General features: G+C 41.0%; 2 protein-coding genes and 1 non-coding gene across 6 annotated transcripts in view; 1 reads left to right on the top strand and 2 right to left on the bottom strand.

The window, feature by feature from the left end:
• Nucleotides 1-27,977, top strand: part of Mcph1 (microcephalin 1) — a 248,849-nt gene that overhangs the window by 111,664 nt on the left and 109,208 nt on the right. The window lies entirely within an intron of this gene.
• Angpt2 (angiopoietin 2) overlaps nucleotides 1-27,977 on the bottom strand; it is a 61,772-nt gene that overhangs the window by 18,900 nt on the left and 14,895 nt on the right. The window contains exons 2-4 of the mRNA XM_004663163.2: nucleotides 11,602-11,757; nucleotides 7,803-7,924; nucleotides 1,494-1,726 (exon numbers count right to left, since the gene is read on the bottom strand). Coding sequence (XP_004663220.1) covers nucleotides 1,494-1,726; nucleotides 7,803-7,924; nucleotides 11,602-11,757 — 511 coding nt within the window. The remainder of the gene's footprint in view (nucleotides 1-1,493; nucleotides 1,727-7,802; nucleotides 7,925-11,601; nucleotides 11,758-27,977) is intronic.
• On the bottom strand, nucleotides 24,137-24,239 carry LOC123453843. The gene has a single exon (XR_006633021.1). It is a non-coding gene; the product is annotated as a U6 spliceosomal RNA (small nuclear RNA).

Consider the following 27,977-nt stretch of genomic DNA (forward strand, 5'->3'; position numbering starts at 1 on the left):
CTTTCCTTCCATATGCTGTCTTTGGTTAGGCATTCAGCCCAACAACGAGATAGTAGCTACAGAAGAGGGCATCCCTGACAGACAGGCATGTCTTTCTTAGCTCAGAGGCCACAGGTGGGCAAAGATAACCCATCCATTCTTTTCACATGCTCACATTTTTCTGCCAGAATCTGGGTTATAAGGTTTACTTTCACAACAAATGACTACTTTTCTTTTTGAGAGAATGTGGAAGCATGACTTTCTTAAGTGGTTAAAAATATATACTGCAGACTGGGTACCTCTGTCACAACACAGTTGGGTCAAGATTGTGTACCTATTGCTATTTGATAGTTTGTAAGCACTTTATTTAGTATTCCTGTTAAAACTGGGATGACTGCAACTCAGGGAAAATGTGGGAACATTCTCCTTTCATGGAAGTGAAGAGCACACAAGATTCACATGCAGGGCGTATCTGTTTCAGTAGAGAACAAGTGAGAAAGCATTGTGAAACAAGCCACAATATGAATTAGGTCAAATTTGGTTAGAAGAAAATAATGTTACATAAAAATGCCACAAAGACTGTACATCACATCTTGAATTAATGACTAAAGAGTCCTCCTTTCTACCCCCACCACCAGTAGCTAAAAGATGCTGAAAGGCAAAATGGCATGAAAAAGACCAGATATATTTAAGGACACAGCCAAAGGGAACTGGCTTCTCTAGTTCCAGCCATAGGCCAGTCTCTGGGAGAATTCTATCATGTACACAATCTTCTTTATGCCTTAGGGTGCTTCCTCATTTAAAAACCAAAGAAACAAAGATCCACTAGGGCTGAGTAACTTGCCAGCCTCCTCCATCCAACTGGTAATGGAGCTGTCTCAAAAGCGGTACTTTACAGCCTTGAATCAGTGTTTCCAGTGTATTTTGTACCATGATAATACTTATAATATGTGTCCTTACTCCTCTTTGTCATCCTCTGGACATGGCTACGTTGAGAGTCTTGTGTTGTCATATGAAATATCTAGGAAGAACAGTGTCTCTTCTGGAAGGTGAGACTTTAAGAATTTTGACAGTTTAAACATTAATACAAATAAATATACATGTATTTGGGTTTCTTTTGAAGTAGCATATTGCTCTACTAGCACAGGCTAACCTGAAATTCACTCTGTAGTCTCAGGGTGGCCTCAAACTCATAGCGATCCTCCTACCTCTGCCTCCCAAGTGCTGGGATTAAAGGCGTGTGCTACCATACCCGGCCTTTTTTTTTTTTTTTTTTTTTTTAATGTGCAGGCAGATCAAGAGAAAGAAAGAATAGGTGTGACAGGGCTTCCACCCACTGAAAATGAGTCCAGATGCATATGCTACTGTGCACTGGCTTTACATGGGTAGTGGGGAATCAAACCCCATTTGTTAGGTTTTGCAGGAAAGCACCTTAACCACTGAGCAATCTCTCCAGCCCCGAATTTTGACAGTTTCCTGGATACAGGTTACTAACAGTAAAGAGCTGTACTTACAGTCAGATGTTGACATCATGGTCAGCAAATTATTGACGGTCTCCATCAGGTCGTGTTGCTGCTTCTGCAGGACCGAGTTATTGACCGTGGCAGTCACTAGTTGCTTCTCCAGCTCCTGGATGACAGAGTTTTGCTTGGATACCAGCACCTGGAGCTTGTCTTTCTCTTCCTTCATTGACTGTAGCTGTACTATGTGTTTGTCTTCCATGTCCAGCACCTTCTTCTCTAAGAGACTTACAGGGAAGACACTCGTAAGTCAGGGGAATACCAGGTACCTCATGTCCTTAGAAGTCACGTGCTTTGTAAGCATCTAATCATTTTCAACCTACAGAAATCTTTTGCACTTGTCATTACTTCTCTGCTGCCAAGGCATTTTGCTAAAACTAAATAGGAATTATAAAGTAGTGGGATTTTCACACACCCTAAAATAATCTCAAATTTATCAAGATTAGATACATAGATATTTATGTTCATGTGTATATGTGTATATATACAGAGTACTTATGTGTATATGTACAAAAACAGATGCTGTGAGATCATAAGTAGGTGCAAGTATTTCAAGCTGTGCTTATAAAGTGCTTTTCTAAAGAACGGGGAGTTTGAGTTGACCTCTGGGCAGAATGTGAGCTTTCTCCTTATAGAAATAACAGTTAATCTTTTAATACCCATGACAGAAAATACTCCTTCAAAAAGGAGAGAAATGTTTAACTCAAGTTCAAATTCTGGCTACTGGCCCTGAGTTTAGACAATTTATTTAATCAGTCATTCATCAGTTTCCTTATCTATAAACTGGGGTTAATATTACCCATTTCACAAGGTTGTTTTGAGAAAAAGTACATTTAAAAGCCTGACACACAGTAAGTCTTAATAATCATTATTATTAGTATCAACATTATCATTCCTGCTTGCAATGAGTATATTGAATAATTTAGACACAATAATCACATTAGTCACATCCTGACATCACACCAGGAGGCAGAAACAGAATTCAAATACATATCTTCCTAATTCTGAAAATCACCCATTCTTTTTTAAGAAATTTAATCAGCTCTGTCTCACATAGGTGATATTCAGCAGCTAAACTGTGAGCAAGCCCATTGCAAGGCTGTTTAGAAATTATTTTGGTAATGACAAAGTATATCATAAGTTTTTTTTTAAAATATCTATTTATGAGAGAGAATGGGCATGCCAGGGCCACCAACCACTGCATACAAACTCCAGATATATGTGCCACCATGTACATCTGGCTTACGTGGGTTCTGGGGAGTTGAACCTGGGTCCTTAGGCTTCACAGGCAGCCTTAACTACCAAACTCTCTCTCCAGCCCCATAAAAGGTTTTCTTGGTAGTTATATATTTTGTCTTTCTCATCTCAAATTATAAAGATATGTCACTATAAGAGTATACTGATGTTAGACTGGAAATGGTTCCTGTATATTAAACTAAGGAAAACAATTCCAAGTGTGTTCCAAGTGGGATTATGCAAATATCAGACATTGAAGAATGGGAGTTTTTTCCCAGGAGTTGACTCATATAGTAAAGGTACTGGGCAATGTCCTCACTGCTTTTAATAAAAGAGGCAGGAAGGAGGCTAGATTGCCTGACAGAAGGCTAGATTGCCTCCTCTGTGGGGCTGTAGTCTTACTCTGCACTTAAAAGTCTTCCTTTGATAACTGGGGCAAAAGAAGACATGGAGGTCCCTTGAAGATCTTTACTCTGTTTGCACAATGACAGTAAAGAAAATTTAAGACACAGACACTTTTAGAAGTAGTCAGTGAACCAGACCTCAGACCCTATTTCTGACATCCCTTTATTCCCATATAAAGCTCAACAAGAGTGAATTTGCTCATCACAAAGTTGCTTTTCTAAGCAAGAGGACCTCTTGTTGCTTTTTCTTTTTCTAAACTACCAGTTGCCTTTTATAATAAGGAAGTATACTAGCAATGATGTGTTCCCAGTTAAAGAGGCCACTGGCAATTTGACATGACATTTGTTAGGTAGTGAGGAAATTTTCATAAGTCATGAGAGCTGGAAAAATCACTTTCTCCCTCCTCTTGCAGTTGCTGTGGACAGCTTGAGCCAGGCACTTGGTCTCCTTACAGATCATGGAGAACACTCTACTACTTATTGACCTACATCCCTGGTCTGCAACCAGGATTGTTAAAATGAAATTAAATAAATGTAATAAATCAGATGAAATACAGAGTAAATCCATAGCAAGAACTTCATATACCATAGCAAATACCTTGGCCAGTATTGAGAAGCACTGGAGGAAAGGGAGTAGAAAAGGAAAGCCGAGAAATTCACTGCCAGGGCTACAGTGGCTAGTCCAGCATGTTGTTCACAAACATCTTACTTGATTTTTCTGATGTAGGTTGATCAGCTTTGATTATCATTGTGAGCACTGGGCTTAGGTACAACTTTTTATATGAATATTTTAGAGGTTATCATATGTGTCTGGACACGTGAATGCCATGGCATACTTGTGGAGGTCAGAGGACAACCTGAGTGTTGGTCCTCTCCTTCCACCTTCTCTGAGATAGGATAGCTCTTCTTTTCTTGTTTGTGGGTTTTCTTTTTCCCCAAGGTAGGTCTCACTCTAGTTCAGGCTGACCTGGAATTCACTATGTAGTCTCAGGGTGGCCTCGAACTCACAGCAATCCTCCTACCTCTGCCTCCTAAGTGCTGGAATTAAAGGTGTGCGCCACCACACCCAGCATTTTTTGTTGTTGTTGCTTTGTTTTAACCACTGAGTAGGCCAGACTAGCCTCATTAGCTTTGAGGTTTCCTGGCTCTGCCTCCTATCACTGTAGATGCATCGGAATTATAAACACATGTTCCACTTTGCATACAGCATTATGTGGGTGCTAGGGATTTGATCTCTGATTGTCAGGCTTGTGGAGCAAGTGCCTTTTAACTGTCAATTTCCCAGATATTAATTTTATATTAACATAATTCAGATAATGAGAACTGTGGGTGGAAGTATTCTGTCCACAGACATTGAGAATTCAAATCATATGTTATGGTTTGGGTGTGTTTGGAGTATGTCCTTCAAAGGTTCTTGTGTTGGAAGTTTGATCCCTGTGTGACATGAAGGAGGAGATAGGATCTTTAAGAGTTGGAGTTTAGTGGGAGGTCCTCAACATCCTCAGAAGGGATCAAGGAAGCTCTCTTGAGACCCTGGCCTCTCACCAGAGCAAGTTATGAGCAAGCCCCCAACACTGGCTCTGTTTGGGGATGTGGGCTCTTCCTCTTGTACTAATGCCACCATTGCAGTGTAATTTGTTATCAGGCCTCACCACAAGCAAAAACAGCAGGGGCATCCCATCTGGACTCTCAACCTCCAAAACTGTGAGCAAAATAAACTTCTTTTCCTTATAAAGTTGGCCTGCCTTGGGAATTTCATTATAGTTATGAAAATGAAGTGAGCACTGCAGGGCATGGTGAGGTAGGAGGAATGCCATGAATTCAAGGCCAGCCTCAGAATTAACTACATAGTTAATTCCAGGTCAGCCTGGGCCAGAGTGAGACCCTACCTCAAAAAACCAAAAATCAAGTGAGCAATATTTCCTCTAATGACAACAAGTTTCAAGGTCAGAGCAACTTCCCTGGTCACAGCCCCAAAATTAACCATTTATTCTTGGAAGAGAGATAAGGTGAAAAATGATGGTAGATTGCAACCTTATCTGGTGAATCTAAACGTGAACACTGTTGATTTTGGAAGAAGTATGGATCACAACAAACATTTAGGCTTTGTTTGAACCTATTTCATAAAGAAAATAATTGTAGTTTGGGGAAGTTATTGAAGATTGTTGAAAATTGATATTGTCAAATGCAGATGACATGTTTTTAATGGTTAGGACAGTCAAAATTAAAGGTAGAAAATATTAAATGTTCTAAAGTCAAGAAAATGTTTTACTTACTCTACAAAGGTGTTGGTGGCAAAGCTTTATCATTTGATTGTATATTTGTAGGAAATGAGAAGCTAATTTCTACAGCTTCTAAGATTATTCTTCTTATATGACTTTTTTGGTAAATCTGATCCTAAAGCCAACATTTGTGTGCCTGTCTCAGAAAGGCCACTGGGAACAGCTCTGATGCCACTCCACTCTACATTTCAAGCTGGAAGGCACTGCAGTTAAAAGTCACATAAAATTTTCCTTTCATTAGGTATGATTGGCCAAGTGCTTTTATAGAGGTAGTGTGATATTTAAACTAAACCTGATAAAAATAGATTTGTGCTATTGTTCTAAATCAATTATACTATGAAAAATGTGGAAGACTTAAGTTGAAATAAGAAAGTAGGTTGAGGAGATGTCTCAGTGAGTAAGAGTGCTTCCTATGCAAGCATGAGGAATTGAGAGGCCTGATTTCCCCACGTTCAATCACCATCACCTATGTAAAAAGCTGGGCATGGTCATGCCTATAACCCCAGTCCTGTGGGATGCAGAGACTGGAGAAGCACTATAACTTGCAGTCAGCCATTCTGCTAAAAAAAAGGGCAGCTTCAAGTTCAGTGAGAGAGACTATCTCAAGGAAGCACATGGAAGAGTGACAGAGGTCACTTGATGTTCTCCTCTGGCCTTCACACACACATGCTCAGGGCACACACATCTATATGCACATGTATATGCCACACACATAGTCTCAAAAGAAGTAAGTGATTCTTTAAGCAAGAATTGTGGGAGAAATTAATATTCTGGATATTATAAAACCCTAATTTACAAAGACATTTCACCAAATCATGAGATTGAAAAATGTAGTGAAAGTAATTGTGTGTTTCAAAATAGCTCAGGTTGTGTAGTGAAGTGTGTTCCAAGCACTGAGTGTAAAACAAAGAATGAGAGTGGAACTTTTCTAAGTAAAAGGAAATATACTGACAAATGCACTTAGCCCTTCATGTCCATGACTTCTGCAGCTGTGGGTTCAATCAAGCTTGGAGTGAAATATTTTTGTGGGGGGAGAGCACTTGTATTAAACATGTACAGACTTTTCTTCTTGATTATTTGCTAAATAGTACAGTATTCAAGAAGCAATAACTATGTAAATAGCATCTGTATCATGACAGGTATTGTATTTCTAAGTGATGTAGAGAGGGTTAAACTATACAAGAGCTTTGTGTGCATCATATAGTAATACTATGCCATGTTCTATAAGGGAGTCAAACATGCATGGATTTCTATGTTCAAGGTATATTGCAGAGCCCACTCGCTGTGGGTCCTGAAGGACTGGAATTTACAAAGATGGCATTGGGTGACATAATGTGCATTTTCACCTGATTTCAAAACCATAGGGAGAGACGGGTGTGTTCAACAAACCGTTTCTGAGAGACATTATTTTTAGAACAGGTCATCAGTCTATAACTTCCAAGCCTCACTACAGTGTGGGGTTCACAAGACCATTATATCTTAGCTATTAATTTCAAGCTTGTATTTCTTACTGTGCAGAAGTGAAATCTGAAAGAGGAAAGAAAAATATTTTGCTAAGGAACATCTATTTTCTTTTAAAACCCCTAAATCAACAGTAAGTTAAACTTGGTTACCCAGAACACAGAAAGAATAATGCAGTTTAATTCTTGATTAACCGTAAAGAATGAATGTGACACCCTGGCTGTTTCTGGTTAAATAAAAAAGATGTATTGTTGTCGCTATTCTCCATGTCAAATTCATGTCTTGACTGAAAACAAAGAAACAAGTTCACCCCGTATGTGTGTAAAATGACCCACATCTGTCCCTACTGGGATAAACTTATGCGAAGTCTCTACCTAACAGCTGAATTTTTTGTTTTTACACAGATTATCTTAGTGTTTTGAGTATTTTATTTAAACATTAATGCACTGATGTTCAACATTAACTTCTGTTTTTACTTCATCATTTTTTGAAAGGATGTATCATGAAACGCATTCTGACTTACAGTCCACATAGTTTCCTACTGCAACTCATTTTGTTCTGTAAGAAGCAAAGTCCCCAATGGCAAAGCAAGTGGTTAGAGTTAATATTAAAATGCCCAACCCACTATTAGACCAGAACTCTGCTCGCATTGTTTTATAAATTAAACAGTATATTGTTAGTGCAGTTTGAAGAATTCCTGCCAGGGAATTTTAAAGAATCAGGCTGAAAAGTAAAACCCAGGACTGAGTCAGAGTTTTCCCCAGGCCTCCTCCTTGCCTTCTCAGGTTTTGCAGTCCACATATGGAGGATGCAGCAATTCATCATTTTGGAAGGGATGCTCAAAACCATAGTCTCATGAGATGAATTTTTCTCTGTAGGGAGCATACAATTATGAATTACAAATATTTTATAATGTTTACCTGTTTTTATCTTGTAATTTGTTTATTTCACTGGTCTGGTCCAAAATTTGTTTTTCCAATTTGTTCGTAGACAAGGAATGTTCCAAAAGCTGGAGCTCAAGTCTTGTTGTCTGATTTAAAACCTAAATATAGCAAAATGAAATTCTTACTTCATTATTTTAATTGGAATAATTTTATGCTTTCTTTTTAATTCAGTTACTAGAAATTTGAGGGTCTGATTTTGGCATATTTTTAATTTTCATAAAAGACTTGATGTCTTGACATATATGCAAGTGTATTTTTTAATGTTCTTATTATAGAAAGTGGTTAATAGTTCTGAACAATAGCACTTGTGTCAACATGTACTATATTTTATCGTTCCATATAGTAGGACAAACATGAGTATAAAATGGTCATCTTTTATTGATCGAAAATTATTGGTGGGGCTGGAGATTTGGCTTAGTGGTTAAGGCATTTGCCTGTGAAGCCAAAGGACCCAGGTTCAATTCCCCAGGACCCACGTAAGCCAGATGCACAAGGGGCACATGTGTCTGGAGTTCGTTTGCAGTGGCTAGAGGCTCTGGCATGCCCATTTTCTCTCTATTGGTCTCTCTTCTCTGTATCTCTCTCTGCTTGCAAATAAATAAATAAAATTTTAAAAAATAGTTGGTGAAAAAAATGTCCTCATCAAGCAAAATGACATTTTCCTTTTCTTTTTGGAAATAGACAAAGGAACAAAAAGTGACATTTCCATTATTTAAAAATGTAGCTCTAGGGTTGGGGAGATGACTTAGCAGCTAAAGATGCTTGTTTGTAATCCTGTCTGCTCAAGTTAATTCCCTGGCATCCATGTCAAGCTGGACAAAATTGGCACATGTATCTGTGATCCCAATACACCTAAGGCAATGAAGGATGGAGCCAGGGGAATTGGAAAGCTCACAGGCCAGCTAGTGTGGCACACACTACCTTGTCTCAAAAAGAAGGTGGGCCAGACTTGGTAGCACATGTCTTTAACCATAGTACTCAGCAGGCAGAAGTAGGGGGATCACAGTGAGTTCAAAGCCAGACTGGGTTACAGAATGAGTTCCAGGTCAGCCTAGGCTACAGTGAGACCTTACCTTGTGGGGGGGGGGGAGAGAAAAGAGAGAGAGACCGAGCAAGGAAGGAATGAAGGAAAAAGAGAAAGGGAAAGAAAGGAAGAAAGAGAGAGAGAGCGAGAGGCTAGAGAGATGGCTTAGCAGTTAAAGTGTTTGCCTGCAAAGCCAAGGGACCCCAGTTGGGTTCCCCAGGACCCATGTAAGCCAAATGCACAAGGGGCACATGTTTGCAGTGGTTGGAGGCCCTGATGTGCCCATTCTCTCTCTTTCTTTCTCTCTTTCTCAAATAAATAAAATACATTAAAAAGAAAGAACGAGAAACAGAAGGTGGAAGGAGAAGCAAACATGCTGAGATTGTCCTTCCACCTTTTTATGTGCTCCCATGCCCGTACACTCACACACATACAGACACAGAATTCTTTCTTTTAATGTAGCTCATTTCTAGCCTGGAATTTCTTAGTTTGTGTCCTCTTGTTAAGACTATTCTTTTTACTTTGCCATTTTTCTTTTTCTTCCTTAAAAAAAAATCTCTTCAACCACTTAGGAAACAATAAGCCCTGAATATACTGTGGGGAGCTGGTCTTGTGTCGTGGGCTTCTCTTGTGTGACATGTGTGGTGTCCCTTCCACATTGTGTTCGGGCAGGTTTGTGTCAGGTTCTTTAGTGTCTGGCTGCCTTTCACAGGAAGAACCCATTACTCACATCCTCCTGGCATGGTCCTTCAGGATGTGATATCACCTGTAAGTGGAAGTCGGGATTGCTGCCAAGCTATCAGGGACCTTGAAAGAGTCATTGTTTGTTGGGGTCCTTGTCATTTTCAATGCCTTGGCCTGCTCCGTTGTGCAGGTCTTAGGTATGTCTGGTCCTTATCAAGGCTGGTTGAGGGCATTTTATAAAAAGTCCTCTGGAAGTAAGGGGTTAGCATGTAAAACCAATGCCTTAAATATAGATTTGAGCTACATCTTTGATGTAAACACTTGATATCAGGATTTCTTTTTCTCAAAACAACTGGAAAATTAGGTCTCCTGTCTAATCTGTTAGAATTATAAGATGAATACAATGTTGGAGAGAGTCAGAGAAAGATGGCAGTTGGAGGCTGCTTAATGGACGATTAATTTCAGTTCCCCACATCATTTTTCTGGAGATAGTTGTACAGCTAAAAAGGTCTCAAGGTCTGCTGGTGGCTTTCTAAACTATTCAGGTCAAGTGGTTGCTCTAAGCTGTCAGGTCTGTAACCATCCACTTTGCCCAATTGAATAGTCATCTGACCAGAAGTGTTCACATTTTGAGCATCAGTTGCTATTGAGTGAATTGGCATCTAGTTCAGTCTTTTGATACCCTTCCTCAAGCTCAGCCATGTTGATGTGTGTATTAGGGCTTTATAGAAGTTTTTCTATCCACTGTTCTGTTTTTCTGTTATTCTGGGTCATATGATATCTAATTTCATATTCGCATTCTTCAAAAATCATGTGAGCAAAGCCAGGCATGGTGGCACACACCTTTAATCCCAGCACTCAGGAAGGCAGATGTAGGATGATCACTGTGAGTTCGAGGCCACCCTGAGACTACATAGTGAATTCCAGCTCAGGCTGAGCTACAGTGAAACCCTACCTCAAAAAAAAAAACAAAAAATCATGTGAGCCAACAAAAGTACATCAAATGTGACTTACTCAGGATGTCACAAATGTTTTCAAATCTTAGTATCTTAAAAGCTACTGTGAAAAATATGTGTCTTTATATTGTTCCTAAATTTCTGATGTTGAAAGACATGGTAAATAATTCTATACTATTTAAAAGTCCTTACAATTTTCTTTCTCTATTTCAATGTTGTAGTTTTTTGAGACATTGGAAGAAAATGTGCCCCATTATGGTGGTCTTTGGATAGGTGGGAAGACCTGTGACTTCTTTTCCCTTTTTTCTCCTCCAGTCCTTGTAGCTAAAGCCACAAGTAGGAATAGTGTGTATTGGGAGTGGATTACAGTGAAGTCCATTTCTATGGCCCAGAGTAGGAAGACACTAACTTCATGGGCTTCACAGAGCCAAGATTGAGAGTCAGAAAGCCAATTCATGGTGGGCCAGTCAAAAAGGTGCAGCTTGGAGCCACCAGCAATTCTGCCTATAACACTTGACCTTACCAGAATATTGTTGACTGTGTCACAAGTTGTGCAGTAGTTAACATGACTTGGGATAACTTCTTTTTTCTTCTTCTTTTTTTTTCCTGCTGTTGCTTTGATATTTTAAAGTCTTACTGTTATTCTTTTAGTACTTTCATGTTTGTCTTTTATTCTGTCATGAATCAAATCAGTAGCTCATGGAATCTTAAAGCAATCAGGTATCTGGCCCAGGCCCTCTTTTTTTTTGGAGGGGGAGGGTTTCAAGGTAGGGACTCACTATAGCTCAGGCTGACCAGGAATTGTCTGTCTCAGTGATTTTGATTTCTCAAATGCACAAAAAGTCTAGAATTTGGAAGGGAAACATCATATCTAGAGTCCAGAAAAGACCAGTGAGGTGAATGCATGTTTATCTCATAGTATTTCAGATATCAATAATGTGAGAATGACCAGGATGGCCTTAATAGAAGAAAGTAATTCAACCTGTTCATAGTTGGTCATATACTCTCCATTTCTCCCAGAGCTTTCCATAGTTCCTTTGAATAACCACATGAGACAGGCATATGCAGGTCTGCCACCAGCTTGACCACAGATGTTATCTGTGTTGCTTACCTGGGCTTCCACATCAGTCAGTTTCCGTGTTTGCTCAGCCGTTTGGTTCAGCAAGTTGGTCCCGATTTCTATCATCACAGCTGTCTGGTTCTGCACTGCATTCTGTTGAATCTCCACCATCTCCTTCTTCATGTTGTCCTGGATGTAGCTTTCCAGCTAGAAAAGAAACAATGGAAAGACAGTCATTATGCAAATGACCAGATTCTTAAATACTCATCTTTGCCTTATCTTGAAAATCTATATGAAGACCCTATGGCTTACCATAGATGTGAAATCTCTTCTTCTTCTTCTTTTTAATCTGTAGCAGTATCATATGATGTGATTTTTCACTGAATACCTGGAATTTAGGAAGTTTGTATATTTGAGGGACAAGCCACCCATTTTGTTGGTGGGCTCAAGCCACACTGTGGCTGGTGGAGGTGGTCAGCCACATTCAAGAGATGGGAGGAAGAAGTATGCTATGTAGTTTGTGGCTCAGTACTGGACCTAGACACTTTCTTTTTCCAATGTGTGCTTACTATTTATTTGGCTCCCCCCGTCTGCTTCCTGCCCTCCAAACTAGCTGTCCTGGTAGCGAGCAGTCACTTCTTGGTGACTGGTGTCCCTTGATTATTGGGCAGATCAAATCAGCACAAAGTGCCAGGCATGGTGGCACATGCCTTGAAGCCTAGCACTTAGGAGGCAGTAGTAGGAGGTATCTCCTTGAGTTTAATGCCAGTCTGAGACTACATAGTGAATTCCAGGTCAGCATGGGCTAAAGCAAGACCCTACCTCGAAAACCCAACAACAAAATAAAACAAATCAGTTTGAAGCATAACACTCCCTATAGTGCTGGCCATTTACAAAGGCAGAAAATTAAGGCCTTTATTATTCCATGCAAATTATAATAGATCCAACCACTATTGAGAACTCAGATACCACTACTTAGCCGTCCACATCTTCTATCATTCAGGATTCCTGGCATTTGGAGCATCTGATATCCTTTTTGACCTTTTTCGTAAGTACATATGGTTGTGTTGTATTCATATGCACACTGTGTATTCACATGTATGTGTGCTTATGTATGTGCCCCATGCATATGTGTGCAGAGACCAGAGGAAGTGTCCTCTATCACTCTTCCCTCCCATTTTCTTGAGATAGAATCTCTCTCTGAACCTGAACCCTAGTGATCCTCCTGTCTCTGCCCACCATCAGCACTAATATAACAAGCATACATGGCCACATCCAGCATTTTTCATGGATACTGATGATTGCACTCAGTTCTGTATGGTTGCACAGCAAACCCTCTTACCTTCCCACTAAGGCATCTCCCCAGTACCCCTTAATAACCTTTAATGATACCTATCTTGGGCTTTTTAGTGTCTGATCTTTCTTAATTCCTCCCTCCCTTCATCCCTCTCTCCTTGCCTCCATTCCTTCCTTTGTCCACTTGTTTTACCTTTCAATAAATTGTAACTTTGAAATATACTATTTAAAAGAATACATAGATACTAGTTTGCAGTCCTCCAACACTATGGCAGTAGTGGAATTTGTGAGATTGGATGACAGCCATGTAATGCAAGATTGTCCTCAGCAATGTTTCCCACCCAATGAAAACAACATTCACAGAGGATTGTGGGAAGTTTGAACTGTGAAGCTATAGTTTAGTTTAAATCCGTGCTCAGAAACAACAGATAACAAGCTAACATAAATTAAAATCTTTAAGTCTCCTTTTTATTTCAGTCTTAAGAGAGAAATAAAAACAATTCTCTTTTCTCACTCTACAGCATGTAACTAGAGAGGGAAAGTAGACCCTTTGGTACTTTCCTCCCGTTTTTTAAGCTACTAGGTCAAATGTGGTTATAACTGTCAAGAGACATGAGAGGATTGTTTATAAATGGAACATTTAAAGTGAAGTTCCAATTTAAAATTAGACTTTGAAACATTAAAAAATAAAGGCTTAACTTTTAGAAGTAAATTTTCTCACTTTGTTGCTGTATCTCTTTCAAAGCTTGGAAAACAATAGAATGATAATTTTTTTAAAAAACTATTTTTTATTTACTTATTTGAGAGAGACAGAGAGAAAGAGGCAGACAGAAAAGAGTATGGGCATGCCAGGGCCTCCTGCCACTGCAAATGAACTCCAGATGCATATGCCTCTTTGTGTATCTGGCTTTCTATGTACACTAGGGAATCAAACCTGGACTGTCATGTTTTCAGGCTTTGCAAGCAAGCATCTCTAGCCACTGAGATATCTCTCCAGTGGTAATGTTTCCTAATTACTGCCTGGTTTGTATTCCCCAGTACCTACACAAAGTCAGATGCAACAATTAGTATATGCATCTGGAGTTTTTTTTACAGTGGGAGTAGACCTTGGCATGTCCATACTCCATTCTCTATCTCTCTCTTTCTCTTTGCTTTCAATTAAATAATAAAAATAAAAACATTTTTAAAAATCGCCACAGGTCAGCAATTCAGGAAGACAAACTGTGTGTGTGTGTGTGTTTATAAATCTTACATTAAATCAATGACAGATGTGTGTACATGTATGTGTCTGTTTATAGACAGTATGTATGTAATATACATATATACAGTATCTGTATACAAGACAACAAGACGAGAGAGCATGTATCAGTTAAATAAAGTGCATTCTTTTTTTTAAGTGCATTATTTATAACACTTCCAGTTAGTTGAAATTTTGGGAAGAAAATAAAACAGAAACACCAAATTTTGCATTGATATTAAAAAAAATCAAACTCTTATACTTGAGGCCCTGGAATTAAAGTTCTGAGGCATGTGTGAGCTGTGGTTGGTGATTCCTTAGAACAAAGAGGAATACATTTTCTCTTAGAAACAATTCCAACAGTAACAAACCCTGTTGTGACGGTTAATGTTTATTAGTTACTTGCCATATCTCTGCTGTTCTCTCAGTCTTTCTATGATGCTAAGTGTCTAGCTGAGAAGTGGTGTTTGAAGCAAAATGTTAGTTCCAACCAGAGACCACTTCACACATTCCTGCCTTTTAACAGCCAAAAGCCATACATCTCAAAATTGGCTGAAGCTGCCTTCCTATTGTGACTTTTACACTGCTTAAAAAGCAAGTAGTCCATCTACCACTCAGTTAACAGCCATCTTTACCAATAAGAAAGCCTACAATTAAGGCTGGAGGTGTGATTCACCAGGAAAGCACTTGCCTAGCATGATCAAGGCCCTGCACATGATCTCTAGCACCGCAGAAAGAAAAGAAAACCTAGAATTAAAAAATACCAGTGCTAATTTTGTCCCTGAAAGTATCACAATAACAGAATCTGGTTTTCTCTCCAAAAGCTAGTACTAGTTTTAAGAGATGGAAAAACTATGAATGCTTGCAATATGTGGCAAGGAGCACTTCCAAATGAAAGTCTTCATTTAATGTTGCCTTTCCCATAGTTCACACCATCTCAAAGAATATGAGATCCAACTTAGACATGAAGCCCATTTGGCTGTTCCATACTAACAGATGTACCTTGAAATTTCCCCATCTCTGGATGTTTCTGCTTGTTTGCAGTTACCTCATTCATGAAGATGATTATGCATTGACTGGTATCTGTGGCATAGCAGTTACCTTCTTGTTACTGGGATACAAGATCCAACAAGATGCAGCTTATGGGAGGAAGTGGTTTATTTCAGCTTAAAGTTTTGAAGGCAAGTTTCATCATGGTGGACAAAGCATGGCAAAGCAGAAGCTGGGCATCACATCTTGTCATATTAGCTAGAAGGAGGCAGCAAGAATGAGCTAGACAGTGAACACCCGGTAGGGCTGGACTAATCAACTTTAAGACCTATCCCCAGTGACACACCTCCTCCTGAAAGGCTCTTCCAAATGATCATCAGCTGAGGAACAAGTATTCCAAACACATGAGGCTATTGGGAACATTCTCATCAAAGAGACACAGGTGGGTACAAGTGCCTTGGAACAGACCTCCTTGTGCACTACATGTGTGAGAGGACTGTGTGTATTTGTTTTTCTCTCTTCTGAGTGGCTGAAGCACTCTTCACCAGTCTTTTGCTGTTCCTTGGCTCAGAATGCAAAACATCCAAATATTAACACTCCAAGGCTATAGCTGTCATTGTGTAGCTGGGGAATATTGCTGCTCCATGCTGTGTGATTTGTCAAAGACCTTTCAAATTTGGCAGCACAGTTAAACTGAACCCATCAGTAAAATATATTAACAAAAGACAATCATGTATGTATGTCATATTTATATGTATAATATGTTCTGGGATTTTTCATTATTTTCCTAGCCTTCCAAAAATCAAATTTGACAGGAAAAATTAAATCCATTTTTGAGACAACCATTGCAGATAAAATATTTCTCTGACTGTCTTCTCTCTTACCACAATCATCACCCTTATTTTTTAAATGTTTCATTTATTTATTTGCAAGCAGAGAGAGATAGAAAGAAGATAGGTAGACAAAATTGTTGTGCCAGGGCCTCCAGCCATTGCAGATGAACTCCAGGTGCATGCACCACTATGTGTATGTGGCTTTATGTGGACTCTGGAGAATTGAACCCTGGTCATTTGGCTTTGCAGACAAGTGCTTTAACCACCAAACCATGTCTCCAACCCCACCCTTACTTTTTATACCAAAAGAAAAGTCACAGTGCAATGGGCTGGGGACAGAAAACAGACTATGTGAAGAAACTATCCCTGGCTTAGAATCCTGATGCTGGTTCTTCAACAACTGAAGATGCTGGCATTTCTCTTTCTATAAAGCTGAATTAACTTGTCCCTTTTCACTAGTAAAGTTTTGCTCTTAAGCCTAATTTTCCTTGAAAATTAAGAATAATTTGAAGTTAACTTGGAAGCATGTCCATCTAGCACCTCAATTTATAGCAATATTCTGTAGCTAATCTTCACATACAGAGAGAGAGAAGTTTTTCCTTTTCTCTTTTTGTTTTTTGTCTCATATGGCCCAAGCACTCTTCAAACTTGCTGTGTCACCAAGGATGGCCTTGAACTCCCAATTATACTTCCTCAATGAGCTACCATACCCAGCTGGATTTCTTCTTCTTCAGCAATCTCTTCCCACTCACATTCACCACTCTCATCCAATCCTCACTCAGTGCCTACCTGCTCTCTCCTACTGCCTGCCTTCAGAATGAGGAAGCCAAATGCAAAAATTGACAGTGGCACTGCCCTCTTGCCTGTTGGGTAAAGTCTATATTCCTTTACTTGAAAAGACGTAGCATTAGCATCCCTTTGATTTCCATATTAGTCTGGTTTTCATTGATGTAACAAAATTCTAAGAACTAAGTACTTTGTAAAGAAAAGAGGTTTCAGCTGGGTGTGGTGGCACATACCTTTAATCCCAACACTAGGGAGGCAGAGGTAGGAGGATTGCTGTGAGTTCGAGGCCACCTTGAGACTACAGAGTGAAGTCCAGGTCAGCCCGAGCTAGCGTGAGATGCTACCTCAGGGGGGAAAATAAAGGTTTCTACAGATCTGGGGATATAGGTCAGTATAGACCATTTGCCTAGCATGTACAAGACCCTGAATTGAAATATCTCACACTTTTGCAATATGAAAACCCCAAACAGCATAGGCTATGGCTACACCACAGCCGAATGACCAGGGTTCACAGTGAGAGGGAAAGGAAGCCAGAGATACCAGGCAGAGACAGTCTTTATAACAACCCTTTTGAGAGTGCCAACCAGAATCTGTCTCAGGATAACTACTATTGCAGTCATGTTCTCATTCCTGGTAGAAATCACCCAATAAGAGCAGCTTGTGGGGGGGGGGGGGAAAGAGGTTTATTTTGGCTTACAGGCTCAAGGGGAAGCTCCATGATGGCAGAAAAAATAATGGCATGAGCAGAGGGTGGACATCACCCCCTGGCCAACACAAGGTGGATAATAGCATCAGGAGAGTGTGCCAAACGTTGGCTTGGGAAAACTGGCTATAACACCCATAAGTCTGCCCCCAACAATACACTCCCTCCAGGATTAATTAACTAATTAATCCCAAATATCCATCAGTTTATGGGAGACACCTGAATCAAACCACAGCAACTACCTTAGTCCCTTCCAAGGGCATACCATTCAGTGCTAGGCTCCCCCAGTAACAAGTTCCACTACTTCCCAAAAACCATGACACTAGACAGAGCTCCCACGAACATGAGTCCAGGGAGACAAACTTAAGCCATATCCAAACAACAGTGGTCTCCTACTGTGGGTGCACAGGGCCCTCCTGTCTATGCTGGCTTCCAAGGCAGCTCACCTACCCCCTTTGCCTTGAAACCTTCCCCTTCGGCAGTCACTCCCCAACCCCAATCTACCATAGAAAAGATGAATTTTGATGGCAAAAAACACTTTGCATTGGCTCATTTGTTTTCAAATCTCACGCTGTTCATCTTTGCTTCAGATACTGACGTTCTGTGACCATTTTCATTTATACCCTAGTAACAACAGGCCAAGCATTTGCTCTTATAATTAGCTTGAAAAGTTGAGTACAAGATTATTAAATCCAAGGATGCTCTGTGGGGAAGGCTTTTGACCTAATGTTCTTGGTTCTCTTTCACGAGGAAACTCTGAGGCATCATTTCAGGCTTTAGACAGGAAAGTGGCAAAGCTGGGCTTGTTCCCCTCCTCATGAAGCTGTTCTTATGGTTTTGAGTTTCAAGTGTTGAACTTTTGCTGTCTAAGCATCTGTCTTCTCAGCAGTGCTCCTGTGGGCGCTAAGATAAAAGGGGACCAGGCAGGAGGTGTAGCTTGAGGGAAATTTTTGTCTACTTAGAACATGCTTGGGAGACCCACATAGTACAGACACAGCACCACAGGTCAGAGGTCATAAAAGCAAGTTTCTCCCTCAATGCTTTGTATGTGAAGGGAGATTCACAAGTCAGAGCAACTCGCCTGCCTATGCTCCCCAGTTTTGTTCCCTACTTTGCACTTTCAGTGTGAGACAACATAGTCCAGGCATAAGAGGAAAGCTGGGCCCCTGGCTGGTTTCCAGGTGGTTACTAGGACTTCTCTTAAAAAGCACACCTGCTTCTGTCTGTCGGGAACAAGGGATTGTATTCCACATAGGATCTTCCAGGAACTTCCCAGTACTAATTTGTTCTCACCCGTCATGTTTCCTTTTTGTCTGTTAATAATCTGAGTGACTTTCTGTTACCTGATGCTGGGTCTGGACAGCTGGCTTCGCTGCCTTCATTGCTGTGTGGAGATGAAATACCTGATGACCTTTGTGCATGAAAGTATGATAGGTAAAGCTGCAGACCTTGTTGACATTGTCCTCTCCTGCTCCTCCTTAAATGGTACAACCTAACAGAGTGTGTGTGTCCTGGTGTCTTGGGCACCACTGTGTCACACCTGATTTGATTTTGTCATGCTGTGTCTACTTCCTTTGATCATGTCATTAGCTGCCTTCCCGTGTACCCACACCCCTTTGCCTGAGTTGGCCCTACTGTCCTAGCTTCATTATTAGTTTTTAAAAATATTTTCTTTATTTATTTGGAAGGGGCAGGGAGAAAGAGAGAATGGGCATGACAGAGCCTCCAGCCTCTACAGACAAACTCCAGGTGCATGGCCCATTGTGCACCTGACTTTACGTGGGTACTAGGGAATCAAACATGGGTCATTAGGCTTTGCAGACAAGTGCCTTAACTGCTGAACCATCTTTCCAGTCTGTTCTGTCCTAGCTTCAAAATCTAGAAAGGAAGTGTGTGGCTACCCTCAAAACGTTTCCAGGAAGTCCAGCCTAGTTTCATGGCAACGTCTCATCAGTAGCTACCATTATAGATGTGCATGGGTTTAAAAAGGCAGTGTCCGTTATGGTCTTTTGTAGGCTGAGGTGACCATTTCATTTGGCACGAGATACCACATTTTATAGGAGTGTCTTCTAGAGAGCTCTTGGGGTGCATATGTTTACCTGTTAGAGCTGAGGCCCATGGCACATTACAGTTTCACCTGCCATAAGTACTAAACAAACATGAATTATAGCAGACTGTCTAAGGCTGTGTATGCATATACACAGCCAGAACAATTACAGCAGCCTGCAACAGCAGAATGCCACCTGTGTCTTTTTTCATCTCAGTGCATTCTCACATTCCAAGCATGGGTTTTCCCAGGAGGAGAGCCTGAGACCAAGGCAAGCTTACAGGAAGTCTATTTAGGAATTGGCCCCAGAGCATGTCCATGGAAGACAGGCAAGGGAGGTAATGAAAAGGATGGCCAGTTCAAACATAAGGACTCCATAGGCCACCACAATGGTGGCTATTGAGACTCCCACAAGACCTGTTGTGGAACCCTGAGAACTATGTCTTTGAGCCATCACCTGCAGCACAACACACTCTCTGGTTCCTTGGTGGGAATGGGTGGCCATATGGGCATTCACTGTCACCCATGCCTTAGACTGTAATACAATGATTCCCACTGACGTCCCATGACAAAGGGGGTCTACAGAGTGTCCACACCAAGCCTTGTATCTAGCAGTGGCCCAAAGGGTTCAGAGTGATAAAATGAGGGTTTCCTGTAGATGGCAGGGTGGCACTATTAAGCCTTTTTCTTATAAAAATATTTTTTGTTCATTATTTATTTATTTACTTGAGAGTGACAGACATAGAGAGAAAGACAGATAGAGGGAGACAGAGAGAATGGGCGAGCCAGGACTTCCAGCCACTGCAAACGAACTCCAGACGCGTGTGCCCCCTTGTGCATCTGGCTAACATGGGACCTGGGGAACCAAGCCTCGAACCGGGGTCCTTAGGCTTCACAGGCAAGTGCTTAACCGCTAAGCCATCTCTCCAGCCCACTATTAAGCCTTTTTAATTTTTTTTTTAATTTTTTATTTATTTATTTGAGAGTGACAGACACAGAGAGAAAGACAGATAGAGGGAGAGAGAGAGAATGGGCGCGCCAGGGCTTCCAGCCTCTGCAAACGAACTCCAGACGCGTGCGCCCCCTTGTGCATCTGGCTAGCATCTGGCTAACGTGGGACCTGGGGAACCGAGCCTCCAACCGGGGTCCTTAGGCTTCACAGGCAAGCGCTTAACCACTAAACCATCTCTCCAGCCCAAGCCTTTTTAATAATTAGAAACAGACTTGAAAACCTTAAATGTGTGCCCCAAGTTCATTTGACTATTATCTGTGGACTTGGACACAGGACAGTCTGGGTAGAGTGGTGGCGGGAGCCATATTGAATGGGACCTTTTGATTATAGCTCCCAGCCAGCAATTTAATGCAGTGTGTGTGTGTGTGTGTATGTGTGTGTATAATGCAGAACACAGTGATATAACAGCAAACCTCCTAAAAATGGCAGTATTGCTGGCCTGTTACAGGGGGTGATGCTGGAGACCAGAAATACAGGCTCTAGTCCCCATAAACTAGATAGACATGGTCACAGTGACTGCTGTAAATGAGTTAAAAGGGAAAATAGTAGAACTAATCCATATGGTTTGGGTTTTAGGTCATCTTTGAATGTGTGTGACAAGTGCATGTATGTGTTTCTATGTGTTATTGTGGGTGCACACATGTCATGGTACACATGTGACAATCAGAAGACAATACTTGGGTGTCAGTCCTCACATTCCTCCTTTGAAACAGGGTCTCACATTCACTGTTCATCACTATCCAGTAGGCTATTCTACCCACCCTCCAGCTTTGTTGAGGGGACATTGTCAGAACAAAGCAATTTGCTGTCCTTTCTTCAGATGGAGGATGTTCATGTGGTGTTTTGTTATGGTTGAGGATACAGATGAGCATGCTTGAGACATTTCAGAAGGGGCACATGTGCCCTGTTGATTGTTGCTGCTCTGGACAGATCTCTACCGAGCCCTCTGCTTCCTTTCCCCCTTCTGCAAACGCTGAGAAGATGCAGAGAATTCTAGTAGAGAGAAGTTTTGAGATGGCCTTGTAAGCTGCTTAGAGTAGACAGGCCAACTTCCATGAAGACATGTTCTGTGTTTTACCTATGAAGACGGACTATTTCCCCACCCTGTGCCAGTTGCCTTGGCAGGTATTTCCTCAGTGTGGATGGTGCCTTGCCTTTGGGTGACTGTCATCCTCTTGCCATAATACTCTTCTTGTTGGGTTAGAAGGCATGGATATGTGTGGGCATGGGTACATGTGTATGTGTGTTCTCTGCAGAGGTAGTCATGTGTGATGGCACACTGGTTCCATATGAGGCTTTCATCTGCCTGGAAAAGCCAGAGAACATTCAGACCACAAGGGTGCTCTCTTCATTTCTGTTGTCATGTTCACAAAACTTTGGCTATGGCTTCTTTAATGATTTTATTACAGCTAAATGTCATACTTTTCTGAACTGTTTATGAGAAAAAACCAACCTCCTCCATTTGATTAGATTATCTCTCCTTTATTTAACCTCTGGTCCATTCCCATTCTCCCAAGTGTTTTAAGCTACAAGTTTTTTCATATTTTCATATTTACTTACATAATTTCCATCCCCTGTGCACACATTCTTTATAGACTTGCACATCTGCCTTGCCTTTGCTAAATCTAAAAGTGACCATACTTTTTATAACTCATTAGAAACACAAATTATTTGGTTAACAAGGCCTTGTTTTGCATAGCAATTGTTGAAGTTAAAATATATTTTTAAGGGCTGGAAAGATGGCTTAGCAGTTAAGGTACTTGTCTGCAAAGGACCCTGGTTCAATTGTCCAAGTCCCACATAAGCCAGATGCACATGGTGGTGCATGTGTCTGGAGTTTGTTTGAAGTGGCTGGAAGCCCTGGCATGCCCATTCTCACTCTCTTTCTCTCTCCCTCCCTCTTTCTCTGACTCTAAAAAATAAATTAAAAATAAAAATATATATTTTTTAAGCATTTTAACAAACTCATCTTAAAACTGATAAGCAGGTTTAGTTTAGTTTTTGTTTTGAGATAGGGTCTCATATAGCCCAGACTAGCCTTGAACTTGCTATGTAGACTATGTTGAGGCTGGACTTAAACTCCTTCCTCCACTTCCTGCTGGGATTATGAGAGTACACCACCATACCTGGATAACTGTATTTATTTTGTTTTAATAAGAAGCAATACAGAAAAAGCAAGACAGTATTCAATACCTAAATTATGTGGCAAGCATACAGTGTATGACTTCTTTTTCCTCCTAATTATGACTTACCTTCATTCCTTGATCTGAAATTTGATAGGAAGGATATTAGTCATATATGAGCATCTATTCTGTCTGCCATCTCAATCTTGGTTGTTAAGCTGGGACCCCTGCTCACTGTGGGAAGTATGGCGAGCACCCTCCCTGTGGTATTCTGCTTTTGCCCATGGCCAAGAGTCTAGCAGCATGTTCTCAAAACCACATGCACTGGGTCCTGTCGATGGCTATTGCTTGCTTCCACTGGGCTTGCATGGGAACTCCAAACTGTGATTATGACTGGGCAAACCATCCAGCTTCTAATTATGTCTTCCTAGGCCTCCTGACCCAAAATAAGCAAGCTGTTACCACAAAATAGATGTTGTGCTGAACTTCTCATTACAAAATACCAGTTCTTGGGGTGATGTTGCTCTCAAGTCCCATACAGAGGGAGTTGATCAGATTTCTGTTGCTGGAGTACTGTTCATGTTAGAAGGGGAGAGGGGCTACTCTACAATGTACAGTGAAAGTAGAAACAATTTGTCCATAAAATGAAGGCGTGATCATCCTAATGTAATTTAAATACATACTATTTTATTTCTATAGCATTAGTCCTCATACTAGGATAAATTTTTCAAGTAACTGCACTTTTAAGAAGGAAAGGTCAGGCTGAAAAAATGGCTTAGTGGTTAAGGCACTTGCTGGCAAAACCAAAGGAACCAGGAGTGATTCCCCAGGACCCATGTAAAGCCAGATGCACAAGGTGGCTCACGTATCTGGAGTTCATTTGCAGTAGCTAGAGGCCCTGATGTACCCATTCTCTCTATCTGCCTCTTTCTATCTCTACCAAATAAATAAACAAATAATAAAATATTTTGCAAAATATTTTATTTATTTATTTGAGAGAAAGAGGCAGAGAGAATAAATAAATAAAATATCTTTAACTATTTTATTTATTTATTTGAGAGAGAGAAAAAGAGGCGGGGGGGGAGAGAATGGGCATCTTATACAGTTTACACATGCCTGATGACTCAATAAGAAGGGGTGTTTGGGGCTGGAGAGAGAGCTTAGCAGTTAAGGCATTTGCCTGCAAAGCAAAAGGACCCTAGTTCGATTCTCCAGGACCCACATAACCCAGATGCACAAGGGGGTGCATGTGTCTGGAGTTCATTTGAAGTGGCTAGAGGCCCTGGCACACCCATTTTGTCTGTCTCTCTCTCTCTCTGTCTCTGTCTCTCTGTCTGCCTTTATCTCTCTCAAATAAATAAATAAATAAATATTAAATAAAGAATGTTTGTTTTCTTTTCCTACCTCCTCTGAATCAGGATCTGATATTGCTCACTGTAGCTTTCTTCTCTTTAGCCAGCCTATGAACTTCCAGTGGATTCTTTTGTCCCTACCTCCCTTCCCACAAAGTGACATGGCTGGGATTACAGATATCTGCCATAGCATCTAACTTTTTTTTTTTAAATATAGAATGCTTCACAAATTTGCATGTCATCCATGCACAGGGGCCATGCTAATCTTCTCTGTATCATTCTAATTTTAGTATATGTGCTGCCATAGCAAGAACTGTATATGACCTTTTTTTAATGGGAGAGAAAGAGAATTGGCAAGCCAGGGCCTCTAGCCAATGCAGTCAATCTCCAGATGAATGTGCCACCTTATGCGTATGCATGACCTTATACATCTGTCTTTCATGAGTTCTAGGGAGTTGAACCTGGGTCCTTAGGCTTCACAGGCAAGCTTCTTAACTTAAGCCATTTCTCCATCCTATATCTGACCTTTTACATGGATGCTGTGCTTCCAAACTTGCACAGCAAGCACTTTATCTACTGAGCCATCTTCCTAGCCCCAATAAAAAGAGTTTTAAAGGACAGACATTGATGATTTAACAAGTTTTGCCATGTAACCAAGGCCTGCTTATAATGGGTGATTGTTGCCTGTCCCTCACATTTGAGAGTACCTCAACAATGCCTACAAGTTGAATTTCAGGGAAGCAAGTTCATCATTGTCTGCATAGCACAGAGGATTAAACCACTCTGGATGCCTGAAGAGGCCTACATGGATTCAGTTAGGTAAATTCAAAACTCAACATTCCAAAACATGATTCTTTCCGGATCAAGCATAAAAGGCATGTGCTCTTGGAAACCCAAGAAAGAATTTATACAGTTCCCATTAGTCTAAAAATAAATAATAAATAAATAAATGTCTGAGTCATGCACTGCATTCGGAGTTCAGTGGCTTCAAGTGTGGAGAGAGAATAATATCTGCTCTGAATAGTCGTTCTACCCAGTGCCCAGTGGAATGAAGACAACCCTGAGAAAAGTGAAATAAATGAATTGATTGAATTTTATTCTATTTTCAGTTCCTCCAGTGCAAGTAAGCAGTTCTTACTTTTTCCTAAATAAAGAGCTGTATCTGTGCTGAGCGGGTAGGGAGGGAGCTGTATTTGGGGTCTTTGAAGTAGTGTGGGGATACCCTTGTAGCACAGGTATGGGGATCAAACACAGCTACATGTACATCTCAGCTCAGCTCCATGGGATCTTTGGCCCAGCCTTTCTGAATTTCACAGTTCTTACTGGCAAAACTGGTGTAGAGGGACTGAGGTGGTAGCTCAGTTGTAGATTGCTTGCTGGCATGGATAAAGCCCTCAACACAATGCCCGGCACCTCAAAAGGCAACATATCTAGCATAGACTTGCCTACTGTGCTAGGTTAGACTATTTAACTTAAGTTGAATAATAAATTAGCCAGTTCTCCAACTGTGTACTAAGACACCCTGTATACTCAGGCCAAGCATGGTGGATCACACGTGTAATGCCAGCTAGGAGGATCACTGAGTTTGAGGCTAGTCTGGGCTAGAGTGAATTCCAAGTCAACCTGGGCTAGAATTGAGTCACTGCCCCCCCCCCCACAATACCCTGGGTACCACAGCAAACTAACAGCACCACTAGGAGATATTTAAATATTACAGGGAAATCTACAAGTAGGTCAAAGCTTATAAGAGCAAGTCTACAGGAAAAGCATGGTGCTTAAAATGAAGCCAGCACTATCCAACCTGAGTCAAGTTGGAGAAGCTGTGCACTGTACAGAATGTTCTCCATTCATAAGTTGCTGGGGATACTTAGGAAGCATATTCACTTGGGAGGCAGGCAGGAGGTTCATAAGCTTGAGACCAATCAGGGTTACATAGCATGACTATCTCAAAACAACAAAAATGAAACAAAACATCATCTTTCAATTTATGTGTCTACATTCTGAAATGTCTACTAAATAGTCACGGAAAAAATATTTAAGTTGTTTGAACCCACTGAATTAGTAAATGTGTTCGTTCGTACATTAGGTGTGAATTAGTAAATTAGTTATTTCTTTCAACCTGGAAGTAATGTGAGAAAATTCATTAATGAATTGCTGTGACTGCTACTTAGGCGCTAAGGAAATCTGAGAACACCTTGCATTCAGTGAAGCAACTCCTTCCCTGCCTCCAGTCCAGACTTTGTCTTTAATTATGATCTCTATATTTATGGGGAAACTAGAAACATCAAAAAGAACTAGTAAATTGTCTAAGTCCTTCATTAAGACCTATGGTTCAGTATTTTCCTAACTTCTGATGCCATTAAGAAAAACAACTGTGTCCCTTGCAGCAGTCTTGTTGATTGGCTCTATCTCCTTTCAGCCAGCAGGTTTTACAAGCAGGCTGTACTTCCTAGAATGTTCACAGAGGTGTGTGTATGTGAAAGAAAGAGAGAGAGAGAGCACACTGGTGGATTATGTACTTTCCCTTCTCTGGTGTGTTTGGGGGTGGCAGGAGTATAGAATGCAGCCTGGTCTCCAGAGAGCAGTAAGGCCCATTCTGCTTGTGGTTCCGGTGTTCCATCCTTACTTGTTCTAAGGTGAATAATTTTAGAGCCTTAACTTACACAGAGAAGCCGAATTGACTTGAACACAATAGCAATTTGGGAAATAAAGTTTTCGCGATTCTCCGAATGCTTGTGGTAAAAGTACAAGGGACTTGGATTATTTTCCCATAATTAGTTTCAGTTCTGGAGGTCTGCCCCCTCTTCCCAGCCCTCTTGCCTTGCATGCACAGCTATTCCAATGGAAGCTAATGGAAAATTCCTATCCCCTTTCACTACACTGCCATGAGTTAGTTATAAAAGGCATGCCATTCAGAACTGACTTTTCTTCTACATGCTTGGATTTTTACTCACAAACTGAAGGAGGATAAAAATCATTTAATGAGCTATTTTTCTATAGATCAATGGAGTGTGGGGCCCCAGCACCACTCTGGACCACAGAGTAGCTAGCCCAGAAGGCTGCTTCTTTAGGTCTCACGTTCTTATCAGCAAGAGCATTTTGAATGCACCTTATTAATTTTTTTTTTCCCATCACAGTGACACAGCCACACAGGTCACTCTAGCTCCTGCTTTGTCTGAGTCACTCGGTGGGAACAAGGGGTGAGCACAGGAAGACAGCCAGTTGCGGAGGTTTTCTTATTGTGAGATTTTGTTTGTTTGTTTCAATCATAACATGAGTCATCTTGCCCCCATTTTTAAACCAAAATTCACTGTGGTTACTTCTATAATTTGGTCTCGACTCCTACAAGCCAGTTTAATTTTATCAGTGGTACTGGATTCTTAAAGGCTTCCCTCAGCTATAGAAATTCCGTTTCAAATTGAGTAGTCCAAGTGCCAGCTTAAACTTTGTGGCTGTGTCTTATTGGATCTCCTGGCAAAAGGACCTACCCTGGAGTTCTGGCTACTCCTTGGGATCCAAATAATGAGTACTTGGTTCCACTGGAATCTTGGCCCATGCTGGGCCCCAGTGGGGTGGCTTTAGGAGAACACAGTTAGAACTGAAGAGAGAGTTTTGCCCCCAGCACCTTTCTGGCATTCCAGCATTTTCTCAGGTGGTGTACAGAGACCAACCAGCATCTTTCCCTTTTCCCCAAGCCCCTGTCACCACTCCCTGAAGCCTCACTGCATCTGGGGTGAAGCCCATGCAAGCCTCTAAACAAGCAGTGGAAGGCTAGGAATCGGGAAACTACTCCTCATCTCTATCACTAGCCCCAAGACCAGAAGCCCCAAATGGGCCTCTTTCAACAAAATAGCCCTTGTTCTCAGAGCATCTGTGTTGTACATCCTCCTGGTAACTGTCTGGGAGACAAGGTGAGGCAGCAGGCTCTGTGTCCAGAGCTGGTGTGAGCCGGCTTCAGGAAGGACGCCACAGGGGCGTTTATGATGATGTCCATCTGTTATAGAAAGATGTGGAAAAAAAAAAACAGAAAAGAAGTGTGTATAGCCAA

Source organism: Jaculus jaculus, chromosome 12 (assembly GCF_020740685.1).
Source record: "Jaculus jaculus isolate mJacJac1 chromosome 12, mJacJac1.mat.Y.cur, whole genome shotgun sequence".
Lineage (NCBI taxonomy): Eukaryota > Metazoa > Chordata > Mammalia > Rodentia > Dipodidae > Jaculus > Jaculus jaculus.